The sequence below is a fragment of the Haliotis asinina genome, chromosome 11 (genome assembly GCF_037392515.1).
Source record: "Haliotis asinina isolate JCU_RB_2024 chromosome 11, JCU_Hal_asi_v2, whole genome shotgun sequence".
Classification (NCBI taxonomy): Eukaryota; Metazoa; Mollusca; class Gastropoda; order Lepetellida; family Haliotidae; genus Haliotis; species Haliotis asinina.
The window spans coordinates 41,379,835-41,398,181 of record NC_090290.1 but is presented as its reverse complement, the minus strand read 5'-3'; the positions used below and the strand labels follow the sequence as shown (position 1 = coordinate 41,398,181).

At 40.7% G+C, this 18,347-nt stretch overlaps 1 protein-coding gene across 1 annotated transcript; it reads left to right on the top strand.

Annotated features, from left to right (window-relative positions):
• Positions 1 to 551: 551 nt before the first annotated feature.
• LOC137256195 (E3 ubiquitin-protein ligase ZSWIM2-like) lies at positions 552 to 18,042 on the top strand. The gene is made up of 12 exons (XM_067793913.1): positions 552 to 720; positions 1,017 to 1,134; positions 3,131 to 3,350; positions 4,756 to 4,998; positions 7,980 to 8,064; positions 8,312 to 8,439; positions 9,214 to 9,385; positions 13,848 to 13,972; positions 14,655 to 14,879; positions 15,606 to 15,862; positions 16,853 to 16,986; positions 17,606 to 18,042. The coding sequence occupies exons 1-12, from the start codon at positions 571 to 573 to the stop codon at positions 17,831 to 17,833; spliced, it is 2,085 nt and encodes a 694-aa protein (XP_067650014.1). The 5' UTR covers positions 552 to 570; the 3' UTR covers positions 17,834 to 18,042.
• The last annotated feature ends 305 nt before the right edge of the window (positions 18,043 to 18,347 follow it).

The following is an 18,347-nucleotide window of genomic DNA, read 5'->3' as shown; positions in this document are numbered from 1 at the left end:
TCGCTTGACATGCCAAAGACCAAAGTTTAGTTCCGCACAATGTGTGAAGCTCATTTCTGGTGTCCCCCCACCGTGATATTGCTTAATTATTGCAAAAATCTGCATAAAACTAAACAAAGTCACTACCTTCTGAACTAAACAAACCTTTTTCTTGCCTCGAGTTTCAGACAGTAAGTTAAAGTCACAAATTATAACAAATACTTGTAACACACATTTACTGTTAAGCATGTTAGGAGACTTCTCTATGTTTACACGAAAGGCAACTATGCTTGTCGTAAGAGGCGACTAACGGGATCGGGTGGTGATGCTTGCTGACTTGGTTGACACATGTCATCAGTTCCCAATTGTGCAGATCGATGTTCACGCTGATCACTGGATTGTCTGGTCCAGACTCGATTATTTACAGACCGCCGCCTTATAGCTAGGATATTGCTGAGTTTGGCGTAAAACTAAACTAAACTAAACTCACTCACTCACTCACTCACTCACTCACTCACTCACTCACTCACTCACTCACTCTATGTTTATCTATTCTGGGATGGCAGATGATACAGGAGCTCATATCTGAAGATGTCACGAAGTGTTCCTTGGCGTCGAACATTGTCTGATGCTTGTTGCTGGCACCAGGCTGAAGCCCAAAATGCAACTATATACATCCTGCGAGAAACAGGACCGACGGGATTTCTTTTGAAAGAAGAAGGAGAAAACAAGAACTTCAAAGTATGTTGAGTGTAAATGAGGACTTTTGGCACAAAGTACAACATTATTTTGATTTCTCATTCCATAGTTTTCCCCAGTCTTGATTTAAATACACACACCGAAATGTCACACAATAAAGAAGCTGACTGTCCATAGAGCTTGCAATCCTTTGTGATCCATTTTGCTAACATTCTGTAAATATATTATAATGTTACCAATGATCTTAAGTGTCTAAGTTACGAGTGATTTGTGATCCCCATGAATCTGAGTCTTTAAACCTAATACAATAGTATTTTGGATTCCACTGTGTTCTCCAGGTGTTCCTTGGAGATCCTCACAGCTGTACATGTCCTGTGTTCAAGAAGGAGAAGGATCTGTGTAAACACATATCATGGCTGCTTCTCAAGAAGTTCCGGGTCCCGAAGGAGAATCCTGGTACCTGCTTATTTCAAGGAATATTTGGGACATAGTAACTGTAGTTTGTTGTATGATATGATATGATGTGATATGATGTGAAATGATATGCAATATATAGTGAATACGAAACTATGTCCCATGTAATATGATATTTATGAAACATGTGAATGGTTTGATATCTAACGAGCAAAAGCAAGTTAGATGCCGATACCATTCACAGAAGCTAAGTCCTTCTCTTCTAAGAAGTCAGTGAGTGTGGTGACACTCAGTTTTCGGCAAGTCAAGCAAGGTCTAATACTATTGTGACAGAGGAATTAGCATTGTGACATCTTGTAACTGTAAAACACTTTGATGTTATATGTACGGCATCATGCGATGTTATTACACAATGTGTAATAACTTTGTAAAATTATTAAAGTGATGTCTCCAACGGGTGATTAATAAGATATGATATGATTTGCACAATGTATTGCTATTGATAATAAATTGCCGTGACAAAAGGTATAAGAAATCCCTCTTGAACCAGCAAAATATAACACAGACAAGTCTAAAATGTTCAATAATATATTGAGAAAACAATGAGCAAGTTACAATGAATCACAATACAGATTTTTAGTACAATGCAGTTGAGTCACAAGTCTAAGGTAATGGGTCACAGATATCAAACATTAACTCACTTGAGTTTTGGCATTTGCTATGAGAGTTTGTTTACAAATTCAGTGGTCAGGCAGACTGTTTCAAAAGATGGTGATGCACTGATGTAGGGAATCAATGTAGACAGACAGATGGCAAGACATATGTGCACAATTCCAGTATATTCTGAGTGTAAGTCTGTGTGTTAGTCCATGTTGCACAACTCAACAACCAGCCTTTAAATATACGACACATAGTCGAGAACATTCAAGCAAAATGTGGCTGTTGCCGTTCACTTGGAATTTTCTGGAACAGGAGGTAAGCAATAGATTGCCAAGGGCACATAACTCTGGAGAGCTATCTTAAAAAAGCCTGCCACTGAAGACACTATTACCATGATACGAAATGTGACTCACAACTCAAAACTCTAAACATTGTGACCCAATGATAACTATCACTTAATTAGTGATAATACATATTACAGAAGACACACTCTCGTAACAGCATGCTGAAGCTGCACTCAAGAAGGAACACAGAATGTAATCAGAACTCATATATCCAGACACTAGATATCCAAATGCTTCCATTTTAGACATTCTCCACAAAAACAAAATTTTCTAGTTACAATTTACATTGCATTTCCAAATGTTCGGTTTCGGTATCCGACCAGTCAATTTTGGTAACAAAACAGCCAAATATGTACAAATTTGCCTCGCATATGTGAACACCAAGGTTGTTGTCGGCAAGTTGTCTGATGCTTCACAGCTCCTCAACAGTGCTCACTGCAGTGATCTTGTGCAAGTGAGCTAGGTGGCTTGTACACCTGCTGAACGTAAACGTTCTGCCATTACAGCCGTGGAAAAGAAGTGAAACTATAGTGGTGGAAATCATTTGGAATAGATGAGTGTGTAGAAGTAGGTCTTGAGATAAGGTCGAAAAGAAGAATAGTCTTGACAGCGTCTAATTCCAGTGAGCTGGCTGTTTCAGGCAGTAGTAATGGAATAAGAGAATGTTACATTGCCAAATTGTTTGGTCCATGTAGTTGTTTGTTTTCTGATCTGAGATATTTGATGGGCTGGTTGATATTGAGGAAGCTGGACAGATAGTCTGGCGCCATTCTAAAGAGACACTTGTACAGAGTTGTGTCCCTTAAGTGTACCCGATTCTCATGATCTTGGGTTTGATGCCATTTTCCTTGCTTTCCATTGGTGGGTGAGGCAGCTTAGTGGTTAAAGCTTTGGCTTCCCCGCATAAGGGACAACTGGAATCAGGTGGCTGAGACATGTCATTTGTGTAAATCAATGCTCATGCTGTTGATCACTGGATTGTTCATGTTTCTATCTTCTTTGTTGGACTTAGTCTCGTGTTATGTTGTCTCCAGTCACATGGCAGCTGGGGCTTGTGGAGAGAGAGATCAACGAGATACTGCGTGGGCACATGTCACCACGGAGAAACCAGACCAAGAAGCCGGCATCCAGAAACACAACGGTGGATGGTGATGGGAGGACGGCAGTGCAGCAGAGAGACATCGAGAAGGAGGATGTTTGTCCAATATGCCAGGAGGAACTACTTGATAAACGCCTCCCAGTCACATATTGCAAGTAAGTCTCAACAGGAGAAACTACTCAATAAATTTCTTCCAGTCACCTACTTATTCGTTTTCTTCTAATCACCTATTAATTCATTTTTCACAGCATTTTGATGAGTACCTACAGGTTGAACCTTCCAGAGGTCCAGATAACTTGTGTTTATGTTTAAAATGCACATAGAAAATTTCCAGATATGCATTGAAAAATAATTGATGCATACCAATATGCATTTAAAATGATGAGCTGCACATGCGTTTAGAACATATACATACAGGATATACATTCATTTGTGAAAATCACTTGCGTGATGAAAAGACCTCGATTGCTATCAAGTTGTACTGTTAGTATAGGACTAGTGTTGTGCTGTTAGTATAAGCAGGATGAGTGATTTTAATGAAATCATATCCATTATGTTTTAGTTGGTTTTGATTACATACCTGCTAAGTAAACTTACTGGAGAACATGTACTATGGTGAGTAAAATCACTGAAATACATACATATCTGAAAGCAGTGGGTAACAGAAAATGAAATACCCACTCCACATTCATAATACACACTCAACACCCACTCAACATTCATAATACCCACAATACCCTCTCCCCAAAACAAGTGGGACAGTACCCACATGAGATGAATCATTCTTTAAATTGCGTAGATTGATGCTCACACTGTTGATTACTTGATTATCTGGTCAAGGCACAATTATTTCCAGCCCTAGCTGGAATATTGCTGAGTGTGGTGTAAAACTAGACTCACTCACTCACTTTCTGCTAAACAGCAAACAGATCATCATTCATTTTCATTCATTCATTTTTATCAGAAACAGTGAAGAAGATGATTGCATAAAAACAATTTTTAAAGTAATAACTGAATTTTACAAATGAGAATTAAAACAAACTTTTTCAAACTTTTTTGTAACTTTTTCAAAATTTGTTTATCTAGGTACAAATGGACATGCATTCTCTCTACCAGCAATGTGTTGTTAATACCTTGAAAACTCTGGAGATCTGAGTTAGAACTGGTCTTCAGCAGTCTGTGCTGTGACATGTCACTGTATCCCATTTTAGATTGATGATAGATGACTGATGCTCATGCTGTTGATCACTGGATTGTCTTGATTATTTTCAAACAGCTTCCATGAAGCTGGAATATTGCTGAACAGCAAACCAAACCAAACCAGATTAAAACTCTAGCGTAATGGAAGTGTCACTCTGTGGCAGTTCTTCATCAGCTTATTTCTGCACTTGCTGGTGGAGTAGCAGAGTGGTTAAAGTGTCTGCTAAGTAGGTCAAAAGCCCAAGGTTTAAATCACCAACTGAGCACAAAATGTGAAACCTGATCCTGTTGTCACCCACTGATACTCGATGTGTCACTTTAAGTTGCAAAAAATGTGCTCACTCACTCGTCATTCTGCAGATTCGGATGTGGAAACAGCGTCCACATCAAGTGTATGAAGATCTGGGCCGAGCATCAGCAGGGTGTCGGAGAGAAGAACATTAAGTGTCCCATGTGTCGGGAAGACTTCGGACCCTTCAATCTCCTCAAGCTTGAGATGCGGAATGCTGCAGACAAGCAGGACGCAGCAGGCAGGATGAACAGACATATTGGAACCTGCTGCAGAAGCTGTCATATCGCTCCGATAGAGGGCAAGTGCTACAGGTAAGGGGCAGGGGTAGAGAGAATCCCCTCATGTACCTGCAGGGAGGACTAAGTGCAGGTTATTGATTTATGCTTTACAGATGGAGATAAATATGCTGCACAGAGTGTTCGGTGATCCTGGCACTGTCAGGCTGGTAAAGCTCATCTTCAGCTCAGGGCCCTTGCCCCCCTCTACATCCAGCCCAGATTAATATTTTTATGTTTTACAGATTAAGATAAATATTCAGAGGAGAGGGTTCGGGTGATCCTGGCACTGACAGTCTGGTGAGGCTAATCAGCAGCTCATGGACATTGCCTCCTCTACCCTAGCTGTGTGGACTGGGACACAAACTCACACTACTTTCACAAGCTTTTGACAGCACATTGCTGTACAAGCAACCAGATCCTCTGAAGGGGCAGTCCACATCATGACTGACTGACAGAGAGACAGCACTCTCCTCCTCATACCTCTACCACTTGAAAACGATACAAGAACCTGTATCGAAACATCGTCTTCTAGTATTATAGAAGTTGTCATCCATATGCACTTATTCTATTTGATTTCCAACTTATAAATATGCCACTCAAACAAGTCTCCTGATCCTCTGGAGGGGCAGTCCACATACTGACTGACTGACCGACCGACCGACCGACCGACCGACCGACCGACCACTTGAAAACGATACAAGAACCTGTATCGAAACATCGTGTTCTAGTATTATAGAAGTTGTCATCCATATGCACTTATTCTATTTGATTTCCAACTTATAAATATGCCACTCAAACAAGTCTCCTGATCCTCTGGAGGGGCAGTCCACATACTGACTGACTGACTGACTGACTGACTGACTGACTGACTGACTGACTGACTGACTGACTGACTGACTGACTGACTGACTGACTGACTGACTGACTGACTGACTGACTGACTGACTGACTGACTGACTGACTGACTGACTGACTGACTGACTGACTGACTGACTGACTGACTGACTGACTGACTGACTGACTGACTGACTGACTGACTGACTGACTGACTGACTGACTGACTGACTGACTGACTGACTGACTGACTGACTGACTGACTGACTGACTGACTGACTGACTGACTGACTGACTGACTGACTGACTGACTGACTGACTGACTGACTGACTGACTGACTGACTGACTGACTGACTGACTGACTGACTGACTGACTGACTGACTGACTGACTGACTGACTGACTGACTGACTGACTGACTGACTGACTGACTGACTGACTGACTGACTGACTGACTGACTGACTGACTGACTGACTGACTGACTGACTGACTGACTGACTGACTGACTGACTGACTGACTGACTGACTGACTGACTGACTGACTGACTGACTGACTGACTGACTGACTGACTGACTGACTGACTGACTGACTGACTGACTGACTGACTGACTGACTGACTGACTGACTGACTGACTGACTGACTGACTGACTGACTGACTGACTGACTGACTGACTGACTGACTGACTGACTGACTGACTGACTGACTGACTGACTGACTGACTGACTGACTGACTGACTGACTGACTGACTGACTGACTGACTGACTGACTGACTGACTGACTGACTGACTGACTGACTGACTGACTGACTGACTGACTGACTGACTGACTGACTGACTGACTGACTGACTGACTGACTGACTGACTGACTGACTGACTGACTGACTGACTGACTGACTGACTGACTGACTGACTGACTGACTGACTGACTGACTGACTGACTGACTGACTGACTGACTGACTGACTGACTGACTGACTGACTGAGAGCACTCTCCTCCTCATACCTCTGTCAGCCTCCTGATCTTCTGAAGGGGCAGTCCATCTCATTCTTTGTGTAAAGGAGCTTCCTACTGGGCCAGGAAGGATCCCTTTGTTGCACATGCTGACCAATTCATGTGCCATATATTCTGGATTTCACGGGTGTTGAGTACAGTTTTACGCCACTTTCATAATTATTATGCTAGACATTGTATGGGGCTGATATCCAGTTTGCCAGTTCAGCTGCTTACGGGTGCTTTGTTTTTCCCTGATCACTGGATGTCAGTCACAACTGCACATCGTATTTTTCAATCTCAACTCCCTGGGGAACATACAACTCTAGCAGCCTACTAGGCACATAAAGTTATTGTGGCTTTCCTATCCTTATGGGGTACCCATTCACAGCTGGTTGGACTGGGACACATAATCAAAGTACTTTGTCAAAGTTTACTGCCCGTTGCTGTACCCGCAACTAGGTGTTTGTATGTATTTGTGTGGCCACAATCTGGTTATCTACCAATGGATTCATTCATGGGTTCTTTTAAGTGCACAGGGTTGTGTACTGCACACTAGGGGTTGTGACAACACTGAAGGAGTCTGCACTCAGAGTTGACACCAAAGTTCTATACATGCCACAGATGGCTTGATCCCGGCACCTTCAAGCTCACTCGATTACTAGCCTGGCGCCTTAGACAGCTCACCCACTGCACCCACTTTTAGTAATATTTTAGCAAATTCACGGCAGGGGACATCAGGAATGGGTTCACACAATGTACCCATGTTGGGAATCAAATTCGTGTATTTGGTGTAACAAGGAAACACTTTAACCTCTAAGCAACGTCAGTAGTGCCCAAGAGAGGTGTTGAATATGTTGGTATTGAGGTCCGAAGGTGGGCACATTTGTGTAGTATCCTTGGACCAGATACTTAAATCCACATTGTCTCAACTCACCCATCTGTAAAGTGGGAACCTGAGAGGATGTGCTGTCAATGTAAGTGTTTTGTTAACTGTACCAGAAAGGCAGCATAACTGTATGATCCCCAGGGAGTTGAAAAAAAGTACTGGAAAGTATGATAGTGTCGTATGAACAGGGATAGTAATGTACATAGCACCCTGAGCAGGCAGTGTGCCTGGATATGAGCGCCATATAAGCGGACTATTACGATTACTATTGACTCTTCCTATTATTTACTCAACAGGTGCACTCACTGTACTGAGTATTATCTGTGTCAGTCTTGCTTCAACACCCCGACTCACACACAGCATTCCTTTGAATACAGACATGTGAGTATACTTGTATAGGAACTATTGCAGCCAGCTATGTAACATTGGTAACATGCTTATCAGGTTAGTGGTGTCTTTACAGGTTGTGTAGAGAAGAGTTGTCAGATATACTAGAAACCCATCTAGCGGTTACATCACATCAATCACTCACTGAAGGACACACACTCACACACACATCTTGAATGCAGAATTTTTGCTCAGGAAATTGCAATATTATTCAACTTCTATTGTGTCTCACTTGTTGCAGAAGAGGAACCAGCGATGGCGTCCTGCTGAGCGTATGTTTGGTGCGTCTGTTCCACGGGCTGTAGCTACAGACATGATGAACAGAGAGCTGTCTGCCACCGACTACGACCTGCTGCTACAGCTGGACAAGTCAGTATATATTTGATAATAATAACCTACTCATCTTTTCTCTTAATGCTCTGGACCAGTCATTGTCTGAAGTGGTCTTCAAACTAAAGTTTGAGAGTTTGAAAGTGAGATGAACCCCATTTGACTCGTTTTAATTCTGCAAAGCTTTGAAAGCAACATGAAACTGACCTCATTCGCTTCAGATTATGTTTCTAAGTTACATTTCACAGGGTGTGAAAAACTGGCAATCATCTGATATATGCGTCATTTTTGTGTTTTCCAACATTGAAAGCTAGATGAAACCCACCTCACTCACTATGATTCGGTGAGGTACTGAAAACAACATGAAACCTAACTCACTTGCATCGATTCTGTGAGGTATTAAAAACAACATGAAACCCACCTCACTTGCATCGATTCTGTGAGGTATTAAAAACAACATGAAACCTAACTCACTTGCATCGATTCTGTGAGGTATTAAAAACAACATGAAACCTAACTCACTTGCATCGATTCTGTGAGGTATTAAAAACAACATGAAACCTAACTCACTTGCATCGATTCTGTGAGGTATTAAAAACAACATGAAACCTAACTCACTTGCATCGATTCTGTGAGGTATTAAAAACAACATGAAACCCACCTCACTTGCATCGATTCTGTGAGGTATTAAAAACAACATGAAACCTAACTCACTTGCATCGATTCTGTGAGGTATTAAAAACAACATGAAACCTACCTCACTTGCATCGATTTTGTGAGGTATTTATTCTAGTTGTATGCATATGATTCCAGCACCCAACACACCAGCATGACAAGCGACATGCCAGAAGAAGTGATCAACACACTACCTTTGGAACGTGTCAGGGAACGCAGCAAACTCCTTGCCCCTGGATCTCAGTGTCGTGTGTGCCTCCGCTGCTTTGAGCCAGGACAATATGTGCGCAAACTGCCCTGTAAACATAAGGTGAGCTAACTAATAAAGAAACATATACCTGCCTCATAACTAAAGATAATAAACCACAAGCTCCTCTGTAATAGGGATGCGGTGGGATATCCTAATGGTTAGAGCATTCCCTCATCACACTGAAGACTGATTTTGATTCCCCACATAAGTACAATGTGTGAAACCCATCTCTGGTGTCCCCTACTCAGATATTGCTTGAATTTTGTAAAACCACACTCACTCACTGTAGCAGGTGACTACATGGATCAACGGTCAGATTTGCTGATGTGATGTATCTTATCACGTTCCAATTGTGTAGACTGATGCTCATGCTGTTGATCACTGGATTACCTGCAGTGATTATTTGGAGCCATATAGCTTGAATGTTGCTGATAGTGGTGTTAAGCAACCAAACCAAACCAAATCAAATCAAACCATGTATTAACACTGAGACCTATAGTCAGTTTGCAGTGTACCAATGAATTTCATTTTAAGCAAAAAAGGAAACCAAACAAAGTAAAAGACTGTGAAATGTTATAGTTATACCATGCAAATTGAAAATTTAACTCTCGGAATTTTATTAAACTCGATATAAAAGTTGTTTTACAAAACAATCATAGATTCAAATCATTATCATTGGTTTGTATTACAAGGGGGTATGCACAGTAATTGGAACAGTGACACAAATGCATGTGCGGTATGTGATGAGCGTTAATTTGGACAAACCCTACTTGTTCTTGGTGTTTCATTAACTCATTAAGGCCGAGAGCCGCATATATGCGGCAAATTAATTAGTTTCTCACAGCGAGAGTCGCTTATTGGGGGTAATAAGCACCTCTCATTCAGCGAGAGCCGCGTATTGTGGGTTTTACATTTTAAATTCGTACTGTGCCTATAATTTCAATCAATTTAGCAGTAATGATCAAAGATTAGCTTTTCTTACGAGAGAAGTTACTTTCTGTGTTAATCAGAAGAGCTGTTAATGTGTTTTGATAACAATTGCTTGCAATGTCGGGGGCTTATACAGGCAAATGAACACATGTCTGCGAGAAAAGGGATTATGAGATGTTGTTACAGGAGGTACGTGTTTGTTCCTCGTCATTGGGAGTGAATACTAAGATACTATGTTTGCACACTGATTGAATTAACGGTGACAAGGTTACAAAACCTTCTTCTAAAATTAAACCATTCATTCATTCGTTGTAATAGTCCATATAATGAATCGTAGACATAAATAGCAATACTGTGTTACACTCATGTTCGTGTATATTTTAAATAAACCAAGTTACTAATTTAGGCCAAACTCATTTGCGACTAATGATTTTTAAAGCTGACAATAATACATAATCGAATATGAAGTGATAACTCTTGCATCTATTCATAATATACATATATAGTACACATAAACCATACAAAGGTAACTGGGGTATTTTGTTCAAGCTGTTTCATGTTTGTTTGAAATGTGATTTTTCAATGCAATTTACATAAGCATTGTGTAAGAAACGTTTGTATTTGATCTCTGTAATTATCTTATCCTGTGTAATGATCACGTGTATCAGATCCATCGTCAATAAAAGGAGGATAATATATCAGTTACGGAACTGATGCGTATAATCATTCAATCAGACAACACTAAATGAGATATGTGAACACCTCTTTAAACCTCAAAATAACAGCCTCTGGCCGAATGCATGTCCAGGTAAACTTTTGTCCCGTGACAAGTGTAAAACAAACTAATGCGCTGTTACATCATTGGACAACCTGTTTTGTGGAGTCACGCCCATTGTCAATCTTCTGAACCTCGTTTGCTTTCACAACAAATATAAGTATGTCCATCTTCATAAATATTTGTGGAGATTCAACTTCAAGTGTATACATCACAATAAATTAGTATCATGTTACTTTTTTAAATTCTATAATACATGTACTTGAATTATGGTATTTATTTGTAACAATGTGCAGATTAAATTGAAATGTTCAGCGAACCATTATGTTTGATGTGCAAGTAGTGAGCGCAAAAAGTATATACAAATAAATACCATCTCTAGTCAATAGTTGGACTGGGTTATCCGGGGTAAAAATAATCGGATTGTAGCGCTTTGAGCGCTTCAAAGAAACATAAACTCGTCAAAGTGCTTGTTAGTTCTATGTGTACATTTCAGGCATCCTTACGATTATATATGTTCACCATACACAAGCGTTTCATGATAGCTAGAGATGATAAAGCCAAAATCTAGCATATCGATTGGTCAACGATCTAACCAATAGTCAATCTGTATCCAAGCTGTCTTGTGACCGAACGTACTCTTCAGAAATTTAGCCCACGCCCCATCACCTGTCATTTCCAGTGTGACAGGTATATCATGATACGATTGGTCATAGATAACAAATCAGGGAGTATATTGAACAGTTAAGATACAAAACGTCCTATTCGGGAACTTTGATGACGCCCACCCCATGACTCTTTGTCTTTTCTGTTATATGTAAGTCACAGACTAGTTTATTAGTACTTTCCTTAAAATATTCAGTAAACACTAGCAATGTATCAGCGAAAACGCTTCTTTCATAGATTATTAGGTATGTGCGAAAATTCGTCTTTACTGCCATTGACATAGATGTTTTGAACAATTTAATCTCACACAATGATATGAGAGGGACATCATTTGGTTAAAGTATGTCTTACATACAAAGATTCGAAACATGTCTGAAGAAAGGCACACTTATATAATCCCTTACTTTATGTGCTATTGAAAGTTTCTTGACACCTCTCTGTAATTATCACATGTAGCAACTAATTCCGTTGATCCATCATCAGTAAAAGCAGGATAGCATATTAATCATGGTATTGATACCCTTGCTTATCATCATTCAGACTACAGTAATAAGATTATTTAGCTCTACTTTTGGTCTTGAAACAACAGTCTCCGGTAGAATTTATACGTAGACACGCCCCTACTCTGTTATTGAACTGACTGTCCCGGGACAAGCATAAAATAAACATGTGTTGTTATTTTGTTGGACAACCCACTTGATGGTGCTATGTACGCTTCATTCTCTGTACTGTATATGCACACATGGGTGCAGTCTGGTGAACCTTGATAGCGATACGATATCAGACAATACACAAATTGTTACATGATAGTGAGAATATACAACCAAAACACAACATATCCACTGGTCAACAATACAATAAAAAATCAATGTATCCAATCTGAGTGACCAAACGTGCCCTTCAGAAATTTAGGCCACGCCCCATCACCTTGCCCTTCCTATGTGACAGGTTCTCACGATACGATTGGTCAAAGTATCAGCCAATATAATGAGTAAGTGAGATATAATGCGTTACATTCGGGATATGTTATCCCATCACATGACGGGAAGCTTTGTTTAGCATCGAGTAATGATAAATGTATCATGCAGTATGTATGTGTATGAATGGTGATGTATGTTTACAGCGTTAAGTTAAGATGAACAAAGTGACAAACTATAAATTTCTATATGCTCCATGTTACTTACACACCTATTGATACTTTCCTTGAAATAGTCAGTAAGCACGAGCAATGTATTGGCAAAAAATCTAGACGATTATAATGCAAGTTCCCCCCATCTTTTTAAACTCTATTATAAATAATATATTATAATTCAGTCAATACGATGAGAGAGACAGGAGGAATTTGTATATTTGTTCATCTCGTACGTACAAAGACCGCGTAGGTGTTGATAAAAATACAGCACACACTGGCAAAGGGGTATGAGAGACACAGGTAATATATTACATGAAATGCTGTAACATATGTATTCAAATCTGCCTCTTTTCCATCTTTACGACACAATTAAATAATCAGTACTTGTTTGTGAGACTAGACAGTTTCCTGTCATAACCGAGACCTGCCAGGGAAATCAGGCATGATTAGCACTAATTAGTCTCGTCGCAGCAATCAGGCAGTCAGCGAGGGGTGCCAGGTGTTGGGCAGTGGAGCGGCTCCAGGGCTTAATGAGTTAAATGTTCATACCCTTTGTGAGTATGAGGCCCATTTTCTGGTGTCCCCAGCCATGAGATCGCTGGAATATTGCTAAAAGCGGCGTAAAACCAAACTCACTCACTCACTCACTCGCTCACTCATACCCCTTGTAATACAAGCAAATTAAGCTGTTTGAAAATATGATTGTTTGGTAACAATTTTTATCCTTAGTTGAATAAAATTCTGAGATTTAGATGTTCAGTTGGCAAAGTAGTATAATATGCATTATTGTTTAATGTGAAGTATATTGGTATGTTTTCGCTGCAAACGGACTATATTGATGATGAGGCTACGTGAATTGATATGGTTATATGCTGGACAAAAATAGTTAGGGATATTGGTAAATTTGGAAACTATGAATAATGATCATTGACACATTGATGAAATCTCTATAACTTATTTTGTCCAGTATAGTTTATGGAACAGACTGGTCAGTGTTGAACATGTTCCATCCATTCTAGTTTCACAAAGACTGCATTGACAACTGGCTGCTTCACTCTCGACCAACATGTCCAGCTGATGGCTTGACAGTCTGGAGCCCTGTGACAGGACTCGCTGATCAGATTGGAGCACCGCGAACCTTGCAGTGAGTTACACTCTGTATGGGTGACAGTTGGTGTTGTAGGAAATTGTAAACCAAAAGTCACTGTGTTCTGTAATCTGATTGGTTGAAAAACATGATCAAATGGTATTTGATTCCTGGAAACTGCAAGACTGTTCACTGTGTATTGACCCATAGAAACATCGCAGACAATTGTTTTGTTGTCATCAACAGTGGTGACATCATTCAAATCATTGTGATGTAAAGTTAGAATGATGTCAGAAATGAACAACTCCAGATGCTGTCATGGGAACCATCTCAAACGGACAGCTGGTGACACTTCACTACTGTACTCATACTCATTGTAAACGAGTGCAGACAGTAAAACCCTCTGGTTTGCCTATTTGTTTACAATGTCGATAAACATCATGTGATGGCCACTTTCCGCGTGTTATTGAGTATTTGAAGCCTGGGAATATTTCATTTGAAATTCCAAATGTATTCCCGGGCTTCAAATACTCAGTAACACCCGGAAAGTGGCCAACACATAATTTTATACTCACAGGCAGTTCTGAATGCTTGTAAAGTGAGAGCTTTACAAGAATCAATATATCCGTAGAAACTTCGGATAGTTCATTTCAATATTGATACACTTCTGCTGTACCCAACCATTAGACAAGTCATCATTAACATGTTCTTATTCACTCGCCCAAATTGTTGGAAACAGGTCCAGACGTCCATCGGATGCATCTCTACCAAGTGACTCAGCTTCATCAAGGGGAATAACTCTGGAAATCCCAGGAGTAGGTCTAGCATCTCTTGGGCAAGGTTCAGCTGGGAGGCAGGACCCAGGGGGACTGATGCGTCGTCATGTGCGTAACACGGCTGCACCCCACCGCCCCCCATCCAGCATGGAACTAGCAGGGGTCGCGCTAGGTGCAGAGGGGGAGAGGTGAGATTCACTGTCATTATTGTTGATGTTGTCATTGCAGTTCACTTCATTGGTGATGCTGTCAGTGTTAGCAGCAGATCAGTCATTTATTCTAATCTGGAAAATGTGGTGGCTGAGTGGGTTTGGTGGTTGACGTCATGTGCTGGCGATAAGGTGCCGGACTCTTGAGGGTGTGGGTTCGAGTTCCCGGACAGGACTCAACCCAAAAAAGTACAAAAATTTGTACTTTACGAAGAAAGTGTTATCCCAAATATAGCATAGGTAACTCTGAATGATATACAAGGAGTTCTTTCTTGTATTTTATTAAAAGTTTCATACATGACAATTTGTATGATTTCGTCTCAATCTGAGTCACACTGCAAACAAACCTTTGCAGCTTCAACCACCGTCTTAGTTCACGCTCGGTTGTAATTTTGGCTTAGCTGACTGGCTACTGTGAGAATCCAGAGCCAGACAAGGGAGGTACTAAAATTATTGTGCCAAGCCTTAGATGCATCCATGGTGTAGTGGAGATTTACTGGAACCTATACCCTGGATATATCGAGGATAGCATCACACATGATTGAGACTTAAGATTCTTACCAAGTCAGCAAGCATGATCGCTCGATCCCGTTAGTCTCCTCTTACGACAAGCATGGATACTGAAGATCAATTCTAAACTGGAATGGATTTTTCAGATGGAATATAGATGACTGCAATGTTACAAATGCTCACATCCTTTCTCAGATTAGACACACATCAACATGAGATGGAGAACACACTGCCAGGCTCGAGACTCCTCCAGCGAGCCATGCAGCATCGGAACGAACTCGTACACCAACTGGCTCACATGCAGGCCGGGGAGTCTGGGGCGTCGCCACCACTACCCACAGCTCAGACTGACCTGGGTGATGTACTGAGGGCAGCAGGGAGCAACAGTGCCCCACCAGTAGTGGAACGGAAACCTCCCTCAGGGTCACTGACACAAAGCAGGGTAGCTGGAGGTAGGGTTACATCAAAGGACTGCAGACTGAACACCTAGGGATATAATGTTACAGTGTATTGTATGCCTTTGTTACTGGCAAACAAGGCTAAGTTGGACCGGTGCAGGGAACGTGTTTACAAGAAGTAGGCAGTGAGCAGTGAGAGTGAGAGGCACTGCATGGCAGTTAGCAAACCCATTTGGTTTGGGAGAGCAGATGTAGGCCAGGGAACATGCAGTGCATGACGATGAAATTGATTTTGCGCATAGGAGTTTGCTGAGACAGTCGACATGCTGCACCCATCGCACTTGATTGCAGACAACCAGTGGTGCCCTTACTCACAATAGCAAGCAGGGGGCACTCATACATGTATATACTGGTCAACTGTCAGGTCGATGCTCAACTTATCCTTGTTTGCCAGTAATTGTGCATTTTCTAAAACTTCCCTCAAACTACAAGCCCTGTTGATTTTCCAAATAAAGAGACTCCAGATTTGTTCTTGTAAAATTTCACTGTGGCAGCCATACTTCAGCCATTTCTTCATGTGATTTTATGAAATTTGATAAGAAGGCAACATGACCCTCTGACTCCTAGTAATCGTGTAAGTTGTAAAGATTCGGCATTTGGACAGATGAAGCTGATTCTGGGCTTTCCAGTTTCATCTGGTGAAGATATTTTGTAGTATTATATTAATTTCAGTTTGCATTAAGATATTTTAATTATTTGAAACCAAAGTTTAGAAATATTTTAATCTCTTAATTTTAAAAGCCTTTGGCCACTGGGCTTAAGCTTTGTATGAATGTAATGACAATGAACCATACAAGTTTGCACTCAACATTTGCTGCCCAAAACAATAGTGCAAAAATACTCTTTTTATCCCACCAGCAACATTTTTCAACAAAAACACAGTAGCTCATAGGACAGGTAACCCACAAGGCTCTTCAGAAAATTGAAATTTATTGAAAGCAGCCAGTGATTTTAATTTTATGAACTGAATTCCTGCTTTTGTAGTGGATACTGCAGAGAGGCATGGCCGTGGTCGACATCGCATGAACCAAACAGATGGCGCTTCCTTTCGACACAGATCATCAAGCCGTGAGCGGAGTAGTTCACAAGACCGTCAGAACCTTTTGCGAAGCATACAGGTATTGATTTTGATCTAATTGAAGGGCATATTACAAGAATGAGTTAGGTTTTATGCTGCTCTTAGCAATATTCCAGCAATATCATGTCAAGGGACACCAGAAATGAGCTGTTTTCTTGGTCCAGACATACTGTGCAATTCAGTGTAGATGAATGTCCTGGGCCCCATTTCACAAAACTCTCATAGCCTAAGATCTCGTAAGTTTTCTCGTAGCCATTGTACCTCCTATACTGTAACATAGGAACTACGGATGCTATGAGAAAAGTTACGAGATCTTAGGCTTACGAGAGCTTTGTGAAACGGGGCCCAGATTCTTATTCTTAAATGGTTAGTGGTTAAATCGTTTGTGTGTCAAGTTAAAGAGCCAGGTTTGATTTCCCCACATGGGTAAAGTGAGTGAAGACCATTTCTGGCGTCCCCCACTGCGATATTGCAGGAATTTTGCCAAATCAGCATAAAATCCAACTCACTCACTCACACCGGTAGGGATCATGAGGGTTTGAGAAGTGGAGTAAGATTCAATTCACAGATCCTTAAAACAAATCATATCAGTACATACCTGTTTATAGTGTTTTTTGTTAAACAAAATGATTAATATATCGGTACATTCTTTGTTAAAGGCTTTTCAAGATTTGTACTTGGGGAATAACCCTCGTATCAACCCACCACAAGGGGAGACAACTGGAAACACCCAGCGCCAACCAGCAAACTCTTACAGAAGAAACACATCCTTGTCCACCAGGTCAAAGAGGAATCCACAGCTGTCGGAACAGGCACAGAGAACTGTGGATATTGTAATGGAAGGGTGTCATATAGACAGCCTCACTCTCAGGGACATCCTTCGCTGATGCCAGCACATTTTGTGATAGCACATTTTCAGTAGGCCGATCTTTGGTTAGGCGTGACATATTTAAGGTCGGAGACCTGTCAGTGTAACATTTGAGATTAAATCCTTGCTTTGTATAAGTTTTAAATTATTATATTTTTATGTATGTTTGTTAAAGAGTATCATCAACATAATAGTTTGAATTCAGTAGTAAAGAAATTGTTATTGAAACAGGTTTTTTGCTGTCACTATGGTAACCTATGACCGAATGAGTTTAGTTTTAAGCTGCTTTTAGCAATATTCCAGCAATATCACAGAGGGCACAGTAGAAATGGGCATCGCACATTGTACCCATGTGGGGAATTAAACACTGGTCTTCAGTGTGGGGAGCGAACGCTTTATCAACTTGGCTAGCCCACTGGCCACTTAGGAGCTGTGGCAGTTTTAGAAGGGATATGTATCATTTTACATGTCCAGTGTTTAGCTTATAGTAAGGCAGTTTATCAATACCAATAACAGAGATCATTTACTACATA

Bases quoted from the DNA above. Each gene is read 5' to 3' on its own strand.
- LOC137256195 (XM_067793913.1), top strand. From the start codon at position 571: ATGTCACGAAGTGTTCCTTGGCGTCGAACATTGTCTGATGCTTGTTGC. The intron at 721-1,016 runs GTATGTTGAGTG...TGTGTTCTCCAG, and splicing joins GAGAAAACAAGAACTTCAAA to GTGTTCCTTGGAGATCCTCA. The intron at 8,440-9,213 runs GTCAGTATATAT...ATATGATTCCAG, and splicing joins CTGCTGCTACAGCTGGACAA to CACCCAACACACCAGCATGA.